Source organism: Quercus lobata, chromosome 5, assembly GCF_001633185.2.
Source record: "Quercus lobata isolate SW786 chromosome 5, ValleyOak3.0 Primary Assembly, whole genome shotgun sequence".
NCBI lineage: Eukaryota > Viridiplantae > Streptophyta > Magnoliopsida > Fagales > Fagaceae > Quercus > Quercus lobata.
In genome coordinates, this window is record NC_044908.1 from 72,232,951 (window position 1) to 72,249,210 (window position 16,260).

At 37.3% G+C, this 16,260-nt stretch overlaps 1 protein-coding gene and 1 long non-coding RNA gene across 4 annotated transcripts; one reads left to right on the plus strand and one right to left on the minus strand.

Annotated features, from left to right (window-relative positions):
• Positions 1-213: 213 nt before the first annotated feature.
• LOC115988820 lies at positions 214-1,248 on the minus strand. Its single transcript, XR_004091660.1, has 4 exons — positions 1,163-1,248; positions 732-954; positions 451-557; positions 214-371 (listed from the first exon to the last, which is right to left on the minus strand). It is a non-coding gene; the product is annotated as an uncharacterized LOC115988820 (long non-coding RNA).
• An 8,968-nt stretch (positions 1,249-10,216) lies between these two features.
• LOC115989174 (formin-like protein 5) lies at positions 10,217-13,666 on the plus strand. 3 transcript variants are annotated; one of them, XM_031112838.1, is made up of 5 exons: positions 10,217-10,323; positions 10,491-10,583; positions 10,683-10,784; positions 12,180-12,354; positions 12,542-13,666. In XM_031112838.1, the coding sequence occupies exons 1-5, from the start codon at positions 10,291-10,293 to the stop codon at positions 13,351-13,353; spliced, it is 1,215 nt and encodes a 404-aa protein (XP_030968698.1). In that variant the 5' UTR covers positions 10,217-10,290; the 3' UTR covers positions 13,354-13,666. The 3 variants fall into 3 exon arrangements, with proteins under 3 accessions (XP_030968698.1, XP_030968697.1, XP_030968696.1); XM_031112837.1 differs by lacking the exon at positions 10,217-10,323 and having other exon boundaries at positions 10,357-10,583; positions 12,632-13,666; XM_031112836.1 differs by lacking the exon at positions 10,217-10,323 and having other exon boundaries at positions 10,357-10,583; positions 12,542-13,665.
• Positions 13,667-16,260: the final 2,594 nt, after the last annotated feature.

Below are 16,260 nucleotides of genomic sequence, written 5' to 3' on the forward strand. Positions count from 1 at the left end.
TGAATAGTATGCGCGTCAAAGTATTTAGTTAGTTAGATTGATTTTGGAACTCGAGTTTACCAAACTCAAGTTCTAGCCCAAAAATCCCAACATAAATTTGACGTGGAATTAAAAAAAAACCACTTGGAACTCGAGCTTAGCAAACTCGAGTTCCATGACTGGAACTCAAGTTCCAAAATCAGTCTAGCTAACCAAATTCTTTGACGTGCATACTATTCACCCAAATAGTTCCTAAAATCAGTCTATTTAGCAAATTTTGCCAAAAAATGAGTTACTTCCACCAATTATGTTACCACCATTGCTGAAGCCTGCTGTGTTGGATGTAATGGAACTTCCAGGTGTCTGGGTAGGATTTTGGAAGCTAAATGCACCTACCAAATGACATCATTAAAAATAACACAAAAACACCTAAACGAGTAATGGAGGAAAGAAAACCTTCAATAATTGTACCTTCACTTTTATATGGAAAATTGTTTGTCCCAAATGCACTTGATGTCTGACTGGAATTTGGGAAGGCATTTGGTTGTGCAAAAGCATTGTTAGATGGCGTAGAGGGCCTGAGAAAATTTGCTTAAGAGATTTTTAAGAGCCCAACGACAATGAAAGAAACAGTATATCCAGAAATCTGTGTGACCCTTCAGTAATATTAGTAATAAAAAGTTGTTTTATAATCAACAAAAAACTATGATATTTGAGGTAACTAAGTAAAGATTTTGATAAGTGATTCTTACATTATTCCAAGACCCTCAATTTGCGAAGCACCTAGTTGACTAAAACTTGTGACCAAAGGAGGGGCACTATTTTGAGCAGTTCCTAGGAATGCATTTGGTCTGGCCCCAGAAAGTGGGCTTTGGCTGGCAAGAGTAGAGTTTGGTGGAACTGCATTTGGCTTACGAAGGAAATTATCAAACTCAACTGTCTTGGAATTGACTAAATTCCTCTCTCTCTCTCAACCTGTAGAGAAGTGTTTAATTATTTGTTCAGCAAAGATAGCAATGCTTCCAGTTGTTAATTTATCAATACTACAACATAAAACTTTCAGACTTCAAAAAAAAAAATTAGAGAGAATAGAAAGCGAGCAATAAAAGTAGGTGTGAAATTGAATATACGATTGTTAAAGAAAAGTAAAGAAAACCCAAAGAAGTAGAAGAAGAAGACTTACCTGCCACGCTGAAAGTTTCTGTAGATTTCTTTCTTATACTGCATCTTCTTTTCTGAGAGAGAGAGAGAGAGAGAGTTGAAAGTGGGAGTGAGACTGTGAGTGAGGGTGGAATTCGAATTCATTATTTGTACGCAGTGTTTCTAATTTCTAATTACCTAATTCGTAAAATTAATCAAAATAATTTTATAGATTTTTTTTTTTTTTTTGGCTATAAAATAAGGGGTTATTGCCCCCATTAGAAAAATAATTTTTAGATGTTTGTAGAGAGAATAGGAAAAAAAAAGTTTGGATATATTATTTCTCTTCTCTTTTTTTTATAGATAGTTTCAACTTATAGTAATTGTCTTGATGATAATTTTTTATCATCAAATTAAGCCACCGATCAGTTTTTGATATAAACGAGGATTGAACTTAAGATTTCTTATTTAACTATTAAAAACTTTATCAGTTGAGTTAACTGGAACCCACAAATAAACCAACTTAAGATCACGTGATTTATGTGATTTTTCATTCCATGATAGCTAACGAAAGTTATTTTTAAAGGTTTATTTTATGAATATGAAAATCTTAAAAAATTATTAAGAAGAGTTTAAACCCATGAAGTATTTTTATAATTTGCCCAAATTCAGGATATTTTTGCATTTTCAACTTTTATTTTATTTTCTCTTTCCTTTTTTTATACAATAAAAAAAAATGGACTAGATTAAATCACACCTTACAAACAACCTTACAGATAGAGAGATGTGAGGGTAAAATCAAAAATTTTTTACCCATTTTGGAGAGAGAATTTTATTGGTCTAAGGTAAAATCAAACAAGTTGTTTTATAATCAAACAAAAATTTTTATACCTTTATTTTTTCTCCATTTTGGAGAGAGAATTTTATTGGTCTAAGGTAAAAATAGTATACTTCCATCTTCTTTGCCAAACAAAGAAAAATAATAATCATCCTACTATTTCTTCAGCTAAGTTTTTTATGTTCCTCCTTTTCTTTTTTTTTCTTTTTTTTGGTCAGCAAAAGAACTTTCATTAAACTTAAAAATTAATAAGTCTATTACATCTTAGGCTAGCTTTGTCAGCAGCTAATATACTTTCCACCACAGACGGAGGATTCAAAAAGAATACAAAAGAGTTAACACTACTAGCACCAAACTTAGCCAACGTATCAGCACACTGGTTGGCCTCCCTATATATGTGGACTATCTGCTTGTTGGGGATCTCGCTCAGCAGGTTCCTGCAATCAGTAAGTAATGGTTCCATTAACAAGTTAATAGTATTATTATTTATCAACAAAACAACACTCAAAGCATCCAACTCTATAATTAAATTACTAAGCCCCATCTCCTTGGCTAATAGAAGTCCATCTCTTAGAGCCCACAATTCTGCCATACAGCTATTTGAGTCCCCAAGAGGCCTTGCAAATCCTTTCAACCATTGCCCATCATGATCTCTAATGACTCCACCACCACTTGCCCTTCCAGTGCTCCCAATAGCAGACCCATCTGTGTTCAACTTCGCCCACCCCATTGGAGGCTTCTCCCAACCCACTTCAATTACAATTTTTGCTTTAGGTAACTTGGCATTCCTTCCCACAGAGAAAAATTCCGCACTATCATTAATGCTCTTCTTGTAGAATGTTTGCTCCAACCTGCCTGTCCTGAAAACAAAATTATTCCTATGCAGCCAAAGATTCCACACTCCTATGGGAAACAAAATTTTCCAAGGAATCCCCATCCACCTAGAAATGACATCTGATTTGCAATTTACTTCAAGCCAATCACCAATGGATAAGTTGAAAGTCTCCCTCAAGCAGGTCGGAAAATGAAGTTGCTGCCAATACTCCTTAGCAAACTCGCACCCCTTCAGCAAGTGATCAACAGACTCATTACTTCGGTTGCACAAACTGCAGGAAGCATCAATATTCAGGCCTCTCAACCCCAAAACCTCTCCGGTAGGTACACTGTTATGTAAACATAACCAAAGAAAAAATTGGATCTTAGGGAAAGCTTCAATTTTCCACACCCACTCCATCGATACAGCTTCAAGCTTCAAAGGATTAAGCCCCTTTGCCAACAAATATGCAGACTTCAAGGAGAAAAATCCATTCTTAGAGTAGGCCCATTGGAGCGAGTCCTCTGCCTCACTATTACAAGACAGTGGGGTAGCTTTAATGGCATTGAGAATATTTTCAGGTAAATCAAAGGATAATAGGTCTACTTTCCATACCTGATTATGATCAACACATTGCTTTATCGTGATGAGCTCTTCCTCACGATACAATGGCCCTTCAATGAGAGATCTCAGTGTACCCATTGGGAGCCAAAAGTCAGTCCAGATCTTCACTGTATCACCATTTTTTACTGACCATTTCAGTCCCTTAACGTAAATTGGTCCACCCCTCTTACATGCCGCCCAACAGCTAGAGCCTGGAAGCTTTCTTCCTTCAACAGTCATTCTGCTTGCTGAAAGATACTTGGCCACAAGCATTTTTGCCCATGGAGCCTCCTTTTCACAAGCTAATCTCCAGCAAAGCTTTGCAAGAATGGCATTATTTCTTTCCTTCATTTTGTGCAACCCCAACCCGCCAAGCTCTTTAGGGAGAGTTACCTTATCCCAGCAAACCAAGTGCATTCTCCTTTTTTCTTCTGTTGATCCCCACAAAAAGTCCCTTATAAGCTTATCTACTTGATCACAAACTTTAACGGGTAGTGCTTGACATTGCATGTAATACTCTGCCACAGGAGCTGCTGCTGACTTAACTAGCACCATTCTACCAGCCCTTGATAGAAGATTTGTCCTCCAGCCAGCCAATTTAGTTTGTATTTTATTGATCACAAAGTTGTAAGCACTTCCCATTCTACCTTGATGAGTAATGGGAAAACCAAGGTATTTTCCTAGGTTAGTGGTTGCGGCAATCCCAAGCCTCCTACAAATGCTCCTTCTCCTACCAGCCACATTAGGGGAAAATAAAATCTTTGATTTTGTCAGATTCACCTTCTGCCCAGCAAGATTGCAGAAATTATCCAGCACTTCAATGATAGCTTCGCAATTTTTCCTATCCGCCTTAGCAAAAAGCATCAAATCATCAGCGAAGAAAACATGAGAGAAGCTCGGCCCACTTCTTGAAGCTTTAACCATATCCCATCTCTTTTCCTCGCACATACTAGTGATTTGGGCTCCAAGGTATTCCATGCATAGAAGGAATAAATAGGGAGATATAGGATCTCCCTGCCTTATTCCTCTCGAAGGTTGGAAGGACTCTAGTTTACCTCCGTTGAACAAAATGGAAGTGGTAGTAGTAGAGACGCAGCACATGATCAATTTTATCAACATCTCTAGAAACCCAAAATGCTCTAGCACCATTTTGATAAATGACCACTCTAGGCGATCATACGCCTTCTCCAGATCAATCTTAATAACCATAAATCCCGTTCTTCCTTTTCTCTTCCTAAGAGAATAAATTAACTCTTGGGCAATTATTACGTTATCCGTACCCCTTCTCCCTTTGAGGAAAGCGGTCTGCATTGGGGAAATTAAGGATGGCAGCAGAGGACGAATCCTCATAACAATTATCTTTTAAATGACTTTGTATATCGTGCTGCATAAGCTAATGGGTCTATAATGACTAACCGTCTTAGGCCCCGGTTGTTTAGGAATCAAAGCAACAAGGGTCTGATTTAGATATTCAGGAACTTTCTGCCTTGTGAAAACTTCCTCAACCTCTCTCTTTACCGAGTCCCCAACCACCAGCCAAAACCTTTGAAAGAATCCAGCATGTAGCCCATCAATGCCAGGAGCTTTGTAAGGCTTCATAGTTTTAAGGGCATTCCATATTTCCCCATCCGAGGGAATGTTGATTAAGCTACCAGCCTCCTCTTGACTAAGCTTAGCACACCATTCCGAGCTCCATTGAGTAGTAATAGGACAGAAAACTTGCTCTGATTGATAAAGCTTCCTGAAGTTTGAGTTGAAAATTTCCTTAACTTCCTCTATATTACGACACCATTCACCCTCACTGTTTTGGACACAGGTGATTCTATTCTTACTTCTCCTATTGAGCGCAGAAATATGAAAGTATGCTGTATTTCTCTCCCCTGAAATTATCCAATTGGTTCTGGATTTCATAGCCCACAGCTCTTCTTCAAGCTCAAGAATTAAATTGTACTCCTCTGATAGCTGCTTTTGAAGATTGATCAAAAAAGTATTAGGGCAGTGAGCTAATGCCCTTTGAGTTCCCAACAGTCTCGCCATAATATTCTTTTTCCTTATGAAAACATTACCAAATACCTCTCTATTCCAATTTTGTGCTTTAGTTTTGAAAATAGAAAAAGCTTCAGCAAGATCACCCTCACTATCCGCCCAAGCATCCCTCACCACAGCCGGGAAATCACAATAACTCAGCCAAATAGACTGAAATCTAAATGGTCTGTCCACATTGGAGCCCAAAAAAGGATTTAAGTTCAATAACAACGGACAATGGTCTGAGTTAATTCTAGCTAAATGAGTTACATTAGCTTCCGGATAAAAACTCTTCCAACCCGGATTAACCCAGCACCTGTCAAGCCTACATTGAATTAAATTATCCAACTCCCTCTTGTTAGTCCAGGTGTATATAGGACCTGTATAGCCAAGGTCCATGATACTGCATTCATCCATACACTCCTTTATAGCTCTAACTCTCCTCTGGCAAATCGGGTTCCCCCCATACTTCTCCTCAGCAGTCAAAACTTCATTAAAATCACCCATAAGTGCCCAAGGCAGATCATGCAAATTAGCTAAAATCGTAAGGTTATTCCACAGAATGTAACGTTCTTCAAATCTAGGACTAGCATATATAGCACTAATTAACCAGCTAAAGGATTGAGATCTTACCCGAATTAGCGCATGGATCTCCTGCTCAGTAGCTGCCAGGACTTCACCATGCACCAAATCAGTACGCCAAAGCACCCAAATACCTCCAGCGAACCCAACTGTATCTGCCACTGCACACCCATCAAAAGGCAGAGTCTCTATAATCTCATCAGCTCGTGCACCACTCATTCTAGTTTCAGTGATCACCATGAGTAAAGGTGAGTGCCAATCCACCAAATCCATAACCGTTTTCCTGAATAGGGGTTTCATAGCCCCTCTGTAGTTCCAAATCAAAATATTCATAATTTTTGAATAAGTAGAAACACCGGACTCGGACAAAGAAGAAGTATCTTCAGTGTCTCTGGATCTCCATAGCTCCATTAGCTCCTTCCTCGACTCCCAAATCCCCCGGAATAGAGTCACCGCATGTTTTATTATCCCCAGCTCTTCCTGAGTAACCTTGATCAAAATCGTGCCATTCATCTCCGGTTCTGTAAATTGGATCATTTTCACCTTGTGTAGATTGCCCATCAATGAGCATTCCACCGAAGCCGTTAGCATCATCTTCCTTACTGCAACTTTTGACTCTGTCCACCCCACTTCCGCTTCCGACAGAAATTTTTCGGAGTTCTGCATGTTTGATCCTGTGACTGATGACCTTGAGCTTGTCACCGGCAGCACCGGCACTGGAGGTCGATCCGTTAAGAACCTCCACCACGGGTTCGGAGTCATGATCCATGCTTCGTCTTTCATTGGCAGATACCCCAGTAGCCTGCTTCTCTCCGTCAATGGAAACATGTTCTTCCACGCCACCATCAGGTCTTGCTCGAACCAGCCCCATACATCTGTTGGATCTTGCTTTATCCAACGGATTGTCTCTTTTCCCACAGGAATCACCTTTCCTTTGTAAAAGATTGCCCAATTCTCTTTGTTCTCCATCGCTGTTACCAAAGCCCTCTGCTACAGAATTTTCTATTAAGTCACTTGGTTTAACTTTATTGCTGGACGGGCTAGAAAAGCAAAATGGGCCTGGCTCAGCTTCAGACCCAAACACAAACACTCCGTTAATCTTGCTCTGGCCCACCACTTTGGACTGCATCCCAACTAAACTAGTTACTTTCTGATTTGTTTTGGCGCGTACACCCTTATCCTTTGTGCCCTTCCCTATTTTTGGTTGGCTTTGACTAGACATAGCCATCACATTTGTCCCTTTCTGCAATACAGCAGGTTGCGTGTGCAGCATTTTTCTCTTGCCATTTCTATCATTTTGACCCGCCACTCTAGATATGGCAACTGTAGCAGAGGATGCTTGCGTCAGCTGGACATCAGCCAAGTGGTTCGTCTCTACTGAATTTTGCACTGGCTTTTTCCTACTATTCATTTTCTTCCTATTGACCACCATCCATTCCCCATATTCTTCCTGAGTTTTTCCTTTTTCTCTATCCTTCAACCCCTCTTCCTCCTGGGTATTTGTCTTCTCATTGTGCACTTCACATTGGTCCTTATTCCGCTCCTTGAATTGTTCCTTAACAATGTACGGGCATGCTTCAAGTTTATGCCCAATCCTACCACACGAGAAGCAGAGGGCATTGATACCCTCATAGAGCACACTTTGTTCAATCTTGCCAATAAATATCCTCCTTACAAAAGGCTTATCCAAGTTCACTTGGACACATAGTCTAGCAAACCTACCCCGTTCCCAATTGACAGTGTGAGAATCGATTCTGAGGACTGGGCCAATGGCTCTCCCTATTTTTTTAAGAGCATTCGGTTCATAGTACTCCAAGGGTAGCTCAGGGAGCCTTAACCAAACTGCTACTGATGAGAGAGTTGCCTTAGAGGCCTTGAAACCTGGCTCCCATTGCCTGATAGCAAGAAATTGCTGTCCTATAAACCAGGGACCCCCTTTAAGGATGGTATCAACATCTTCCATTAATTCAAACTTCACAGGTAGTAATCATAACCCAAATCTATGCAGTCCATTCCTCCACACGGATTTCACATTTTCCTTATCCTCTCAACAAGGAAAGAAAAAGCCATCCTCCTCCCAAAAGTTTTGATAATCAGTGCTTTTTGCCAAGGAGCTCTCATGCGCATCTTCTCTTCTTTTGAAAATCCAATTCTAATATCTCCATCATGAACTCTATCCTCTTCATTATCAGACTCCACATCCTCTTGCATAGAGCAATCAAAACCAAAAGCTTGCTCAAATGCTCCAGGAATTGCACCCACCAACTTATCCTTATAGCTCTCCACATTGTTTCCCTTAACGTTCTCCCTCATTCCATCCACACGATGGCTATCCTTAAACTTCTTGGTACTGCGAGCAAGAGTATCCTCCTCTTCATCTGATCGTTTCAGTCTTTCTCTCTCCATCGCTGAGTTCTTGGCAAACTTTTCTCTACATTCGCCCTTTTCTTTTTGTATGTTCCTCCTTTTCACCTTAATCAAACATATCCTTAGTTTGGTGTTTTAATCAAGGATGTTAATTTCGTACCGTACCGGCCGGTACGGCCGGAATTTTTCGTGCCGGTGCCTGGACCGGTACAGAAACTGGGTTGATTCGTACCGTCTTAAATACCGGTGTGTTTCGGCTTGTTTCGGCCATTTCGGCGGATTCCGGTGCTTTTCGGGCGGTATCTTCGTTCCGAACCGGTACAAACTGAAATGGGTTTTCATAAAAAAAAATTGCTACTTACAGCACCTCTTCACCATTATTGAACCTTCATCCACCAGTGAAATATTGTTAGATCTTGAGGCTTGAGCTCGTTGCCATCGCATAGTAGCTTCTTGAGTTTTCTTCTCTTCCTCGTTGTCACTCTCTTTCTTTTGGCATTTCTGGTCTGGGTTTCTAAACAAAATGTTAGCAGAGAAACCCAGAGGACAAGATGAGATGACTTCCACTTGTTTTACGCCTACCCACTTTCTGCTTCTTACTAAAAGGTTTTTTGTTTTTTTTTTTTTTTTATTATTATTATTTAAAAAAAGTTATTAAGGGGCGGACAAACCAACGTGGTTTATCTGCCCCTAGTTTACTGTTTATTCTTCTTTTCTGTTTGACCACTCAGAAGTCTTATCATGGTTTTTAATTTTTTTTTTTTTAATTATTATTGAGTAGTGAAATGGGCTAGGCATTAGCTTAAAATAATTTGAACAAAAGAGGTAAAAAATTGAATGTAAATAAATATATTAATTTATATAGAATTTGTCACTTTAAAATTTAATATATATATATATATATATATATATATATTAGCGGTAATCCCGAAACGGTACACCGGTATTGACCGGTACCCGAAATATATCGTACCGCTGACTAAACCGGTACAGCATCCGGTACGGTATTAACACCCTTGGTTTTAATTCTAGACAATTGATTTAAACTATATACATTTCAAAATCCGTTATTTGGATTTAAATTAAATCATTGAAAATTATTGGAATTCAAAATTTCAAATATATCGTTCGATGTTTTTATAATATATGAAATTAAATTTAAACTTCCACCTTCAAAGGCATAAAGATAAGATTTTTTTTTTTTTTTTGTAAATAGACTTTGAATTTCGCCTAAGGTATATTCTTATAAGAAATAGTGTTTACTATTTTTCTAAAACTTTTACTAAAAAAGCAATTATGTTTAATGAAACTGCATTTGGTTATGTCACTCAATAATTTATGGTGGAAATATTATGCAATAAATAATTACCTTTTTAAAAGATAATAAAAACCTTACACCAAAAAAATCAATTACTAGATTTATTAAATAATTAGATAGCTTGTAAAATTCTTTTTAAGGATCCTTCAACTATTTATAATTAAAAATTTTAAAAAATTAAAAAAAAAAAAGCAGTATGGCCAAAATTTCCCAATTTCTCTATAATTCTTTTAGATATTCCTCTTCAATTTTTCATGTCTCCACCCCAAACAACATACACGCAACAACCTCAAATCCCTTTCACAATCTACTCAATTTTAGTTGTAAATTTTTACTAATTTTTTTATTTTTATTTAGTCCATTTTAAATAAATAATTTTTTTTATACCAATAACAATTGGACACATTAATAGCGAATTATTTTGTTTTTCTTTTTTGACTTGTTTGACTAATATCTAGGTTGAACTTTTCAACATCACCATCACACAATTTGTCATACATTTCTTCATAACTTGCCATTAATTGTGTGTTTGAGCCTTCTGGAAATTGTTGTGTCTGTATCATTACTCTTTTGCGACTTTCAAAAAAGAAAAAAAAAAAAAAAATAGAGAGAGAGAGATCATCAATGGCTTCAAGACCAAGAGGTCGTCCAAAAAAGGTTCATTCTTTTTGTTCTTTTCCCTCTCATTTTTCTCTCTAATGTTTTCTTCTCTTAAATTTTATTGTTGGATACAAACACAATCCCACATTGTATTATTAAAAACTAAAAAATGGTCTCTTTCCCATGTTATTTTCTGTCATGTTCTCACACACTTGGTTTTGCAGAAAGATACTCGTCTGGTTGCAGCTCTTGACGCCATGCGCCCCTATGGATTTCCTCAGGATTTTGTCGAAGTCGCCGTAAGAGAGCTACTCAATGTGGGTCAGCTTTTGTTTTTGTTTTTGTTTTTTGCTTTCTATGTTTCAATGTGTTTTTTAAAGCAAAAAACAATAATAGGTTTCTGGGTTTTGGCTCAGGTTTATGGTGGAAATGAAGGATGGGTCTTTATTGAAGACTCTTCTTACTCCGTCCTTGTTGAAACATTACTTGAAAAAACAAATGCTCCACAAGATCAGAAGGTAAAGTTTGATTTTTTTTGGTTATATGCTACATAAGTATTCATTTTTCCCCCTTTCATATGCTTTGATTTCTTTTATTGTTACATGCAATTTGAATTACAGCTCATTAAGAAATGTTATTTCTTTTATGCTTGATATCTTGATGTTAAAAAAAAGAAAAAAAAAAAAGAAAGAAAGAACAAAATGAAATATAACTTGCTTGGGAAATCAGTGTCATCCACCTTTTAATTGAGCCCATTCATATATGGCTTCATTGAGGGAAGTTGTACTTAGGCATTATGTTAATTTGTCCATTTCAGTTTGTATAGGATCTATATGTAATAAAGCAAAGTTAGTGAACAATCAAACCAGTTTAGCTGTTGCATTCTAGAGGCCTGATATTATTTACATTCCATGATTTCACTTGTAAAGAAAGAAACATTCAATAATTTTGTTATTGGTTGGCTCTTATTCCATTGGGGGTTGCAATTCTGTGAGACGTGCTTATGCCTTTCAGAAACTAATGAAGCATTGAAGCTATATCTGGAAAAGGAGTATAGCACTAAATGTTCACTTAGGAGTTAGAACTACATCACTGTGCCTTGGGCAAGCCATGTTCATTATTTCATTTATTCTGTCGAAAACTAGGAACGCATACTAGTTGTTTCCCAATTTACAGCTGCAAATTTTTAAGTGGTGCTGTTGAGTCTGTTACAAAAAAAGAGGTCATAATTTGAGATATGACTTGATTCACTCATCCCCTGTAGACAAAAACCCTCAACAACAACCCCCTCCCCCCTTTTTTCTCTCTCGCTTTCCCTTTGAGGAAACCCATAGTTATGTGTTGTTCATAGGTCCTGCAAATTTTAACATGGAGGTTAACTGATGTTGCAGTTAGGCTCCATAATGAAGACTGAAGTTTATTTTTTTTCTTGATACTCTCCAAATTATTCTCTAATTGACTGACATCCCTAATACTTGATCCCCTATGGCAATGACTCATTGTGTTATTATCTAGTTAACACCCTCAATTACTCTCTTTAGCAGAGTAATACTAATACCTATTTCTGTTAGTTCTATATATTCTATACAGCTTTGTGGTTCATTAGTTGAACTTCTGTGATAATAATTTATTGGTTGGTAATATCTACATGCACTTAGTGAGTCTTGAACTGAAAATCTCATTCACCATCTCAATATTATGGGAAGAGGAAGTGTAATTTGAGCTAGAGTTCATTGGCACTTCTACGTAGTATTTATCTTATAATTAGCTACAGTTTGGCTCTTGCTAGTTTATACCTTGCACAAGAGGAATTAATTGTACAATGTAGTCATGAAGCTAGTTTGAACCTTCACATTATTACTAATCAAATTAATAATAATAATAATAATTTCATTTCCCAATTATTCTTGAAGGATGATTCTCCTCAACATGATCCGGGAGATGCAGATAATAAAGAATCTTCAGCTGTTGGGCCATCCACACCTACTTGCTCCAACTCAGGGGCCACAGATGCTATGTTGCTAACTAACCAGGCTTTGGACTCAGCCTCACAGCCTAATGAGGCTCCAGACAGTGCACATGAATCTCGTAATCCGCTTTTATTCATTTACAGCTTTTGAAATAATATTTTACTCAATTTCTTTCTTTTTTCAACAATCAACATATAAATTCAAGCACATTTAACCAAAAGGTTTATGTGTGGTTGACCCATAAATAAATTGCAGGAGAACTTCTCTGCTACTTTAATCATGTTATGTATGCTCTTATATTGCAGATGGTATGCATTATCTCCCACCGACAGCAAGTTCTGGTGGTGCTGAAGCTCCTGGGGATAGGCTTGCCCAGTCACCTCCACCTAATGCGGATGGTATGCGTTATCTCCCACCACCACAGGCAGCAAGTTCTGGTGGTGCTGAAACTTTTGGGAACAGTCTTGCCCGGTCACCTCCACACATTGCAGATGGTTTGATTTATCTCCCACCACCACCACCACCAGCAGCAAGTTCTGGTGGTGCTGAAACTCTTGGGAACAGTCTCGGCCAATCACCTCCACGTATTGCAGATGGTATGCATTATCTCCCACGGCCACCCGCAGCAAGATCTGGTGGGGCTGAAACTCTTGGGAACAGTCTTGGCCAATCACCTTCACGCATTGCAGATGGTATGCGTTATCTCCCATGGCCACCGGCAGCAAGTTCTGGTAGGGCTGAAACTCTTGGGAACAGTCTTGCCCAATCACCTCCACATATTGCAGATGGTATGCACTATCTCCCACGGCCACTGGAAGCAAATTCTGGTAGTGCTGAAACTCTTGGGAAAAATCTTGCCCAGCCACCTCCACATATTGCAGGTAGTATGCGTTATCTCCCACCACCACTGGCAGCAAGTTCTGGTGGTGCTGCAACAATTGGGAAAAGTTTTGCTCAGTCACCTCCACATGTGAACCAATCCCCACTACCAGATATTCGTCCTACCCGAAGGAGGCGACCTTACCATGGCTGGATTAGCAATGATGAGGAAATCGATCTAGTGCAACTGACACCAGCTCCATTGCCAGAGGGAATAGCAAAGTTGCTTAGGAGCTAGATGAGTAGAGAAAGCCTAACATCATTTGGTAGGGAGAGGATGGAAAGAGCATTTGGTAGGGAGGATAGATGATAAAAAGTGGGAGGTAAGAAAAACTGGAAGGATAGAAAGAATAGTAATGATTCAAAAGTGATAGGATAGAGAAGAAATTAGTTGAAGGACGAAAACTGATGTAAATTTCCGTATATTTGGCTGAAAAGAAAATGAGAAAAATGAAATTTTAATTTGTATAGATTTTTATGTTATGCACATAGCATATGAGAAGTAGTTGTTTCCCATTATTTTTGTATAGTGCTTGAAGGGTTATTACAATAATGCAATAGCGTATTGGTATTTAAATATTGAGTAGAGTTGCAACCTTGAAATTTTCTCTCCAAAAATGAAACTATGAAAACTTATCTTCCGAAATGAATCATGCTGAGCAATTTTTTATTTTTATTTTTTTGGCATAAAAGGGAGCCAAGTAGCCTAAGGGGCTCCTTCAGTATAGGCTTAAGCCTTGAAAGAATAAATAAGAAGCTTAGGCTGGGCTCCATTGAGCATATATGCTAGGGCTGAAACATTAGGTCCTCTCTCCTGAGCAGGCCAGGTGCAGGTCTTCACAATTCAGCCTGAATCTAGGCTGAGACCTGCCCTAAACTCAGATAGGACAGCAAAATGAACAGGTCTATTTATGAGCAAGGGTTTATTAATTTTATGGTCTCATTGCAACATGAAGAGTTGTGAGTAATACTGTAAAAAAACCTGGTCGTCATGCCAGTATTTATTTGAATATTGTAGATGTGTAGATGTGACTGGAGACTACAGTGCTCAAAAAATACAGATGAAGATAAGCTTGGCTTCAATGTGCCTTTTGTGGACTGCAACTGATTTCATTGCAAAGGAAACATGCATCATTGTTTCAGTGTATTCATTCTATGCCCCAAATTCTTTATGGATGAACTTGCATAAAATTATTTTGTTGGCATTGTGGAGGAAAAGGAAACATGTTAGAATGCCATTGTAAACTTATTAGCCCATCGATTGCCTTTGTTGTATACAGGGCCGGCTGAAGTTATAGGCCACTTAGGCAGTGGCCTAAGGCTCCCACTGGTAAAGAGGCCCCCAAATAGTAATAATATATTATATAATATTATATAATATCCCATCAAAAAATTGTATAGTTTGAAAAAAAATTGTCTTAATCTTGAATATTTTCTCACACATGAAACTTATTCCGATATTGATGGCTTAGATTTATTTTCAGAACTAAAAGTTTTAAAAGAAGTTTTGCAAATAAATGAAAACTCTCTAATTAATGTACTAAATTATATAAAGAGGCTAGAATCTTTTCCAAATGCATGTATTACTTTTAGAATATTACTAACTATACCTGTTACAGTTGCTTCCACATAAATAAGTTTTTCAAAATTAAAATTAATAAAATCCTATTTAATATCAACTATGTCACAAGAAAGATTAAGTGGATTAGCCATATTACCAATTAAAAAGGAAATGTTAGCGAAACTTGAATGCAAAAATTTAATTAATAATTTTGCCTCTCAAAAAGCAAGAAAAATAAATTTTAATTGAAAAAAATATATGAATTTATAATTAAAAATATAATAAAAGACTCCATTTAAAGATTTCAGCTAGGGCCTTGAGCCGGCCCTGGCTGTATATTCTTAAAATGTGATTTTGTTTTTGCTCTTCAGACATTTCTAGAAGATGTGCATTCTATTCTGAAGCACAATGGCTGGTGAAAGGCAGAACAATGATCACTTGACATTTCTGATAATGTGAATAAAGAACTCCCTTGATAAATATAGTTGACTGTGACAAGTTACAGTTCTTTGTTTTCTCTTTACTTTAAATCTTGGAGCTGATGAGAGGCTAGAGATAGGATATCATATTTGTGATAATGGGCTTCTTTTTACTATTAAAATGCCTTTTCAAGTCCATTGGTGACTGATCTACAAGGCAAGGCTAGAAGACCCTGAGTAATGGTACTTATTTTGCAGTAACTGAGGGGTGAAAATGGCCAAAATTGTTAGTATTTTTAGCAATGTACTATTTTTTTTGAAACTAGAGTTTAAGAAATTCGGGTTTGACATGAAACTCGAGTTTCATAAAAAATTGCCGCTGACTTAGGTTATTTGAATTAAAATATTCCACAAAGAACTTGAGTTTAAGAAAATTAAGTTCCTAACAATATGGTACTCAAGTTTATAAACTCATGTACCATGTAAGAATGTATTCTATATACGTACTTCAAGTTTTGTAAAGAATATTTTAACTGTTTGGCATTGGAAATCCAACCACACTCTACTCAAGCCAGTCAACACAAAAAAAGAGATGTAGATTCACGTGAAAGGCTAGAAACAGAGCAGGCACAAATCATAGTCTACACTTTGCCCAGTCAACCAATAATCCAAAAGAGTAAAAAAATGGTGCTGGCCAGCACCTGTTAAGTTTGCATAGATACTGTTTAAGTCAACATGATTTTCTTAAATTACCCCTACTTTAATTGGGAAATCAAGAAAAACAACACCACCTTAATGATGTGTGTCAGGGGCATAGAAAATAACAAATGTTGCATGCTTTTACTTAAGTATAGTAAATGTTCATTGTATAATATTCCATTACATGAAGGTGCAAGAAGTAACGTATCAATATATGAAAGCAGTTCTTACATGGTACTCGAGTTTAGAAAACTTGAGTACAACAAAGAGCTCAAGTTTTTTACAGTTGAGTTTCGTGTGGCATTTTTAATTAAAATAATCCACATCAGCAGCATTTTTTTTATGGAACTCGAGTTTTTGAAACTCGAGTTCCATGTTAAACTCGACTTTCTTAAACTTGAGTTTTAAAAAGTGATAAATTACTAAATATTTCTCAAACAGTAGTAAAATACTAATAATTTTGGTC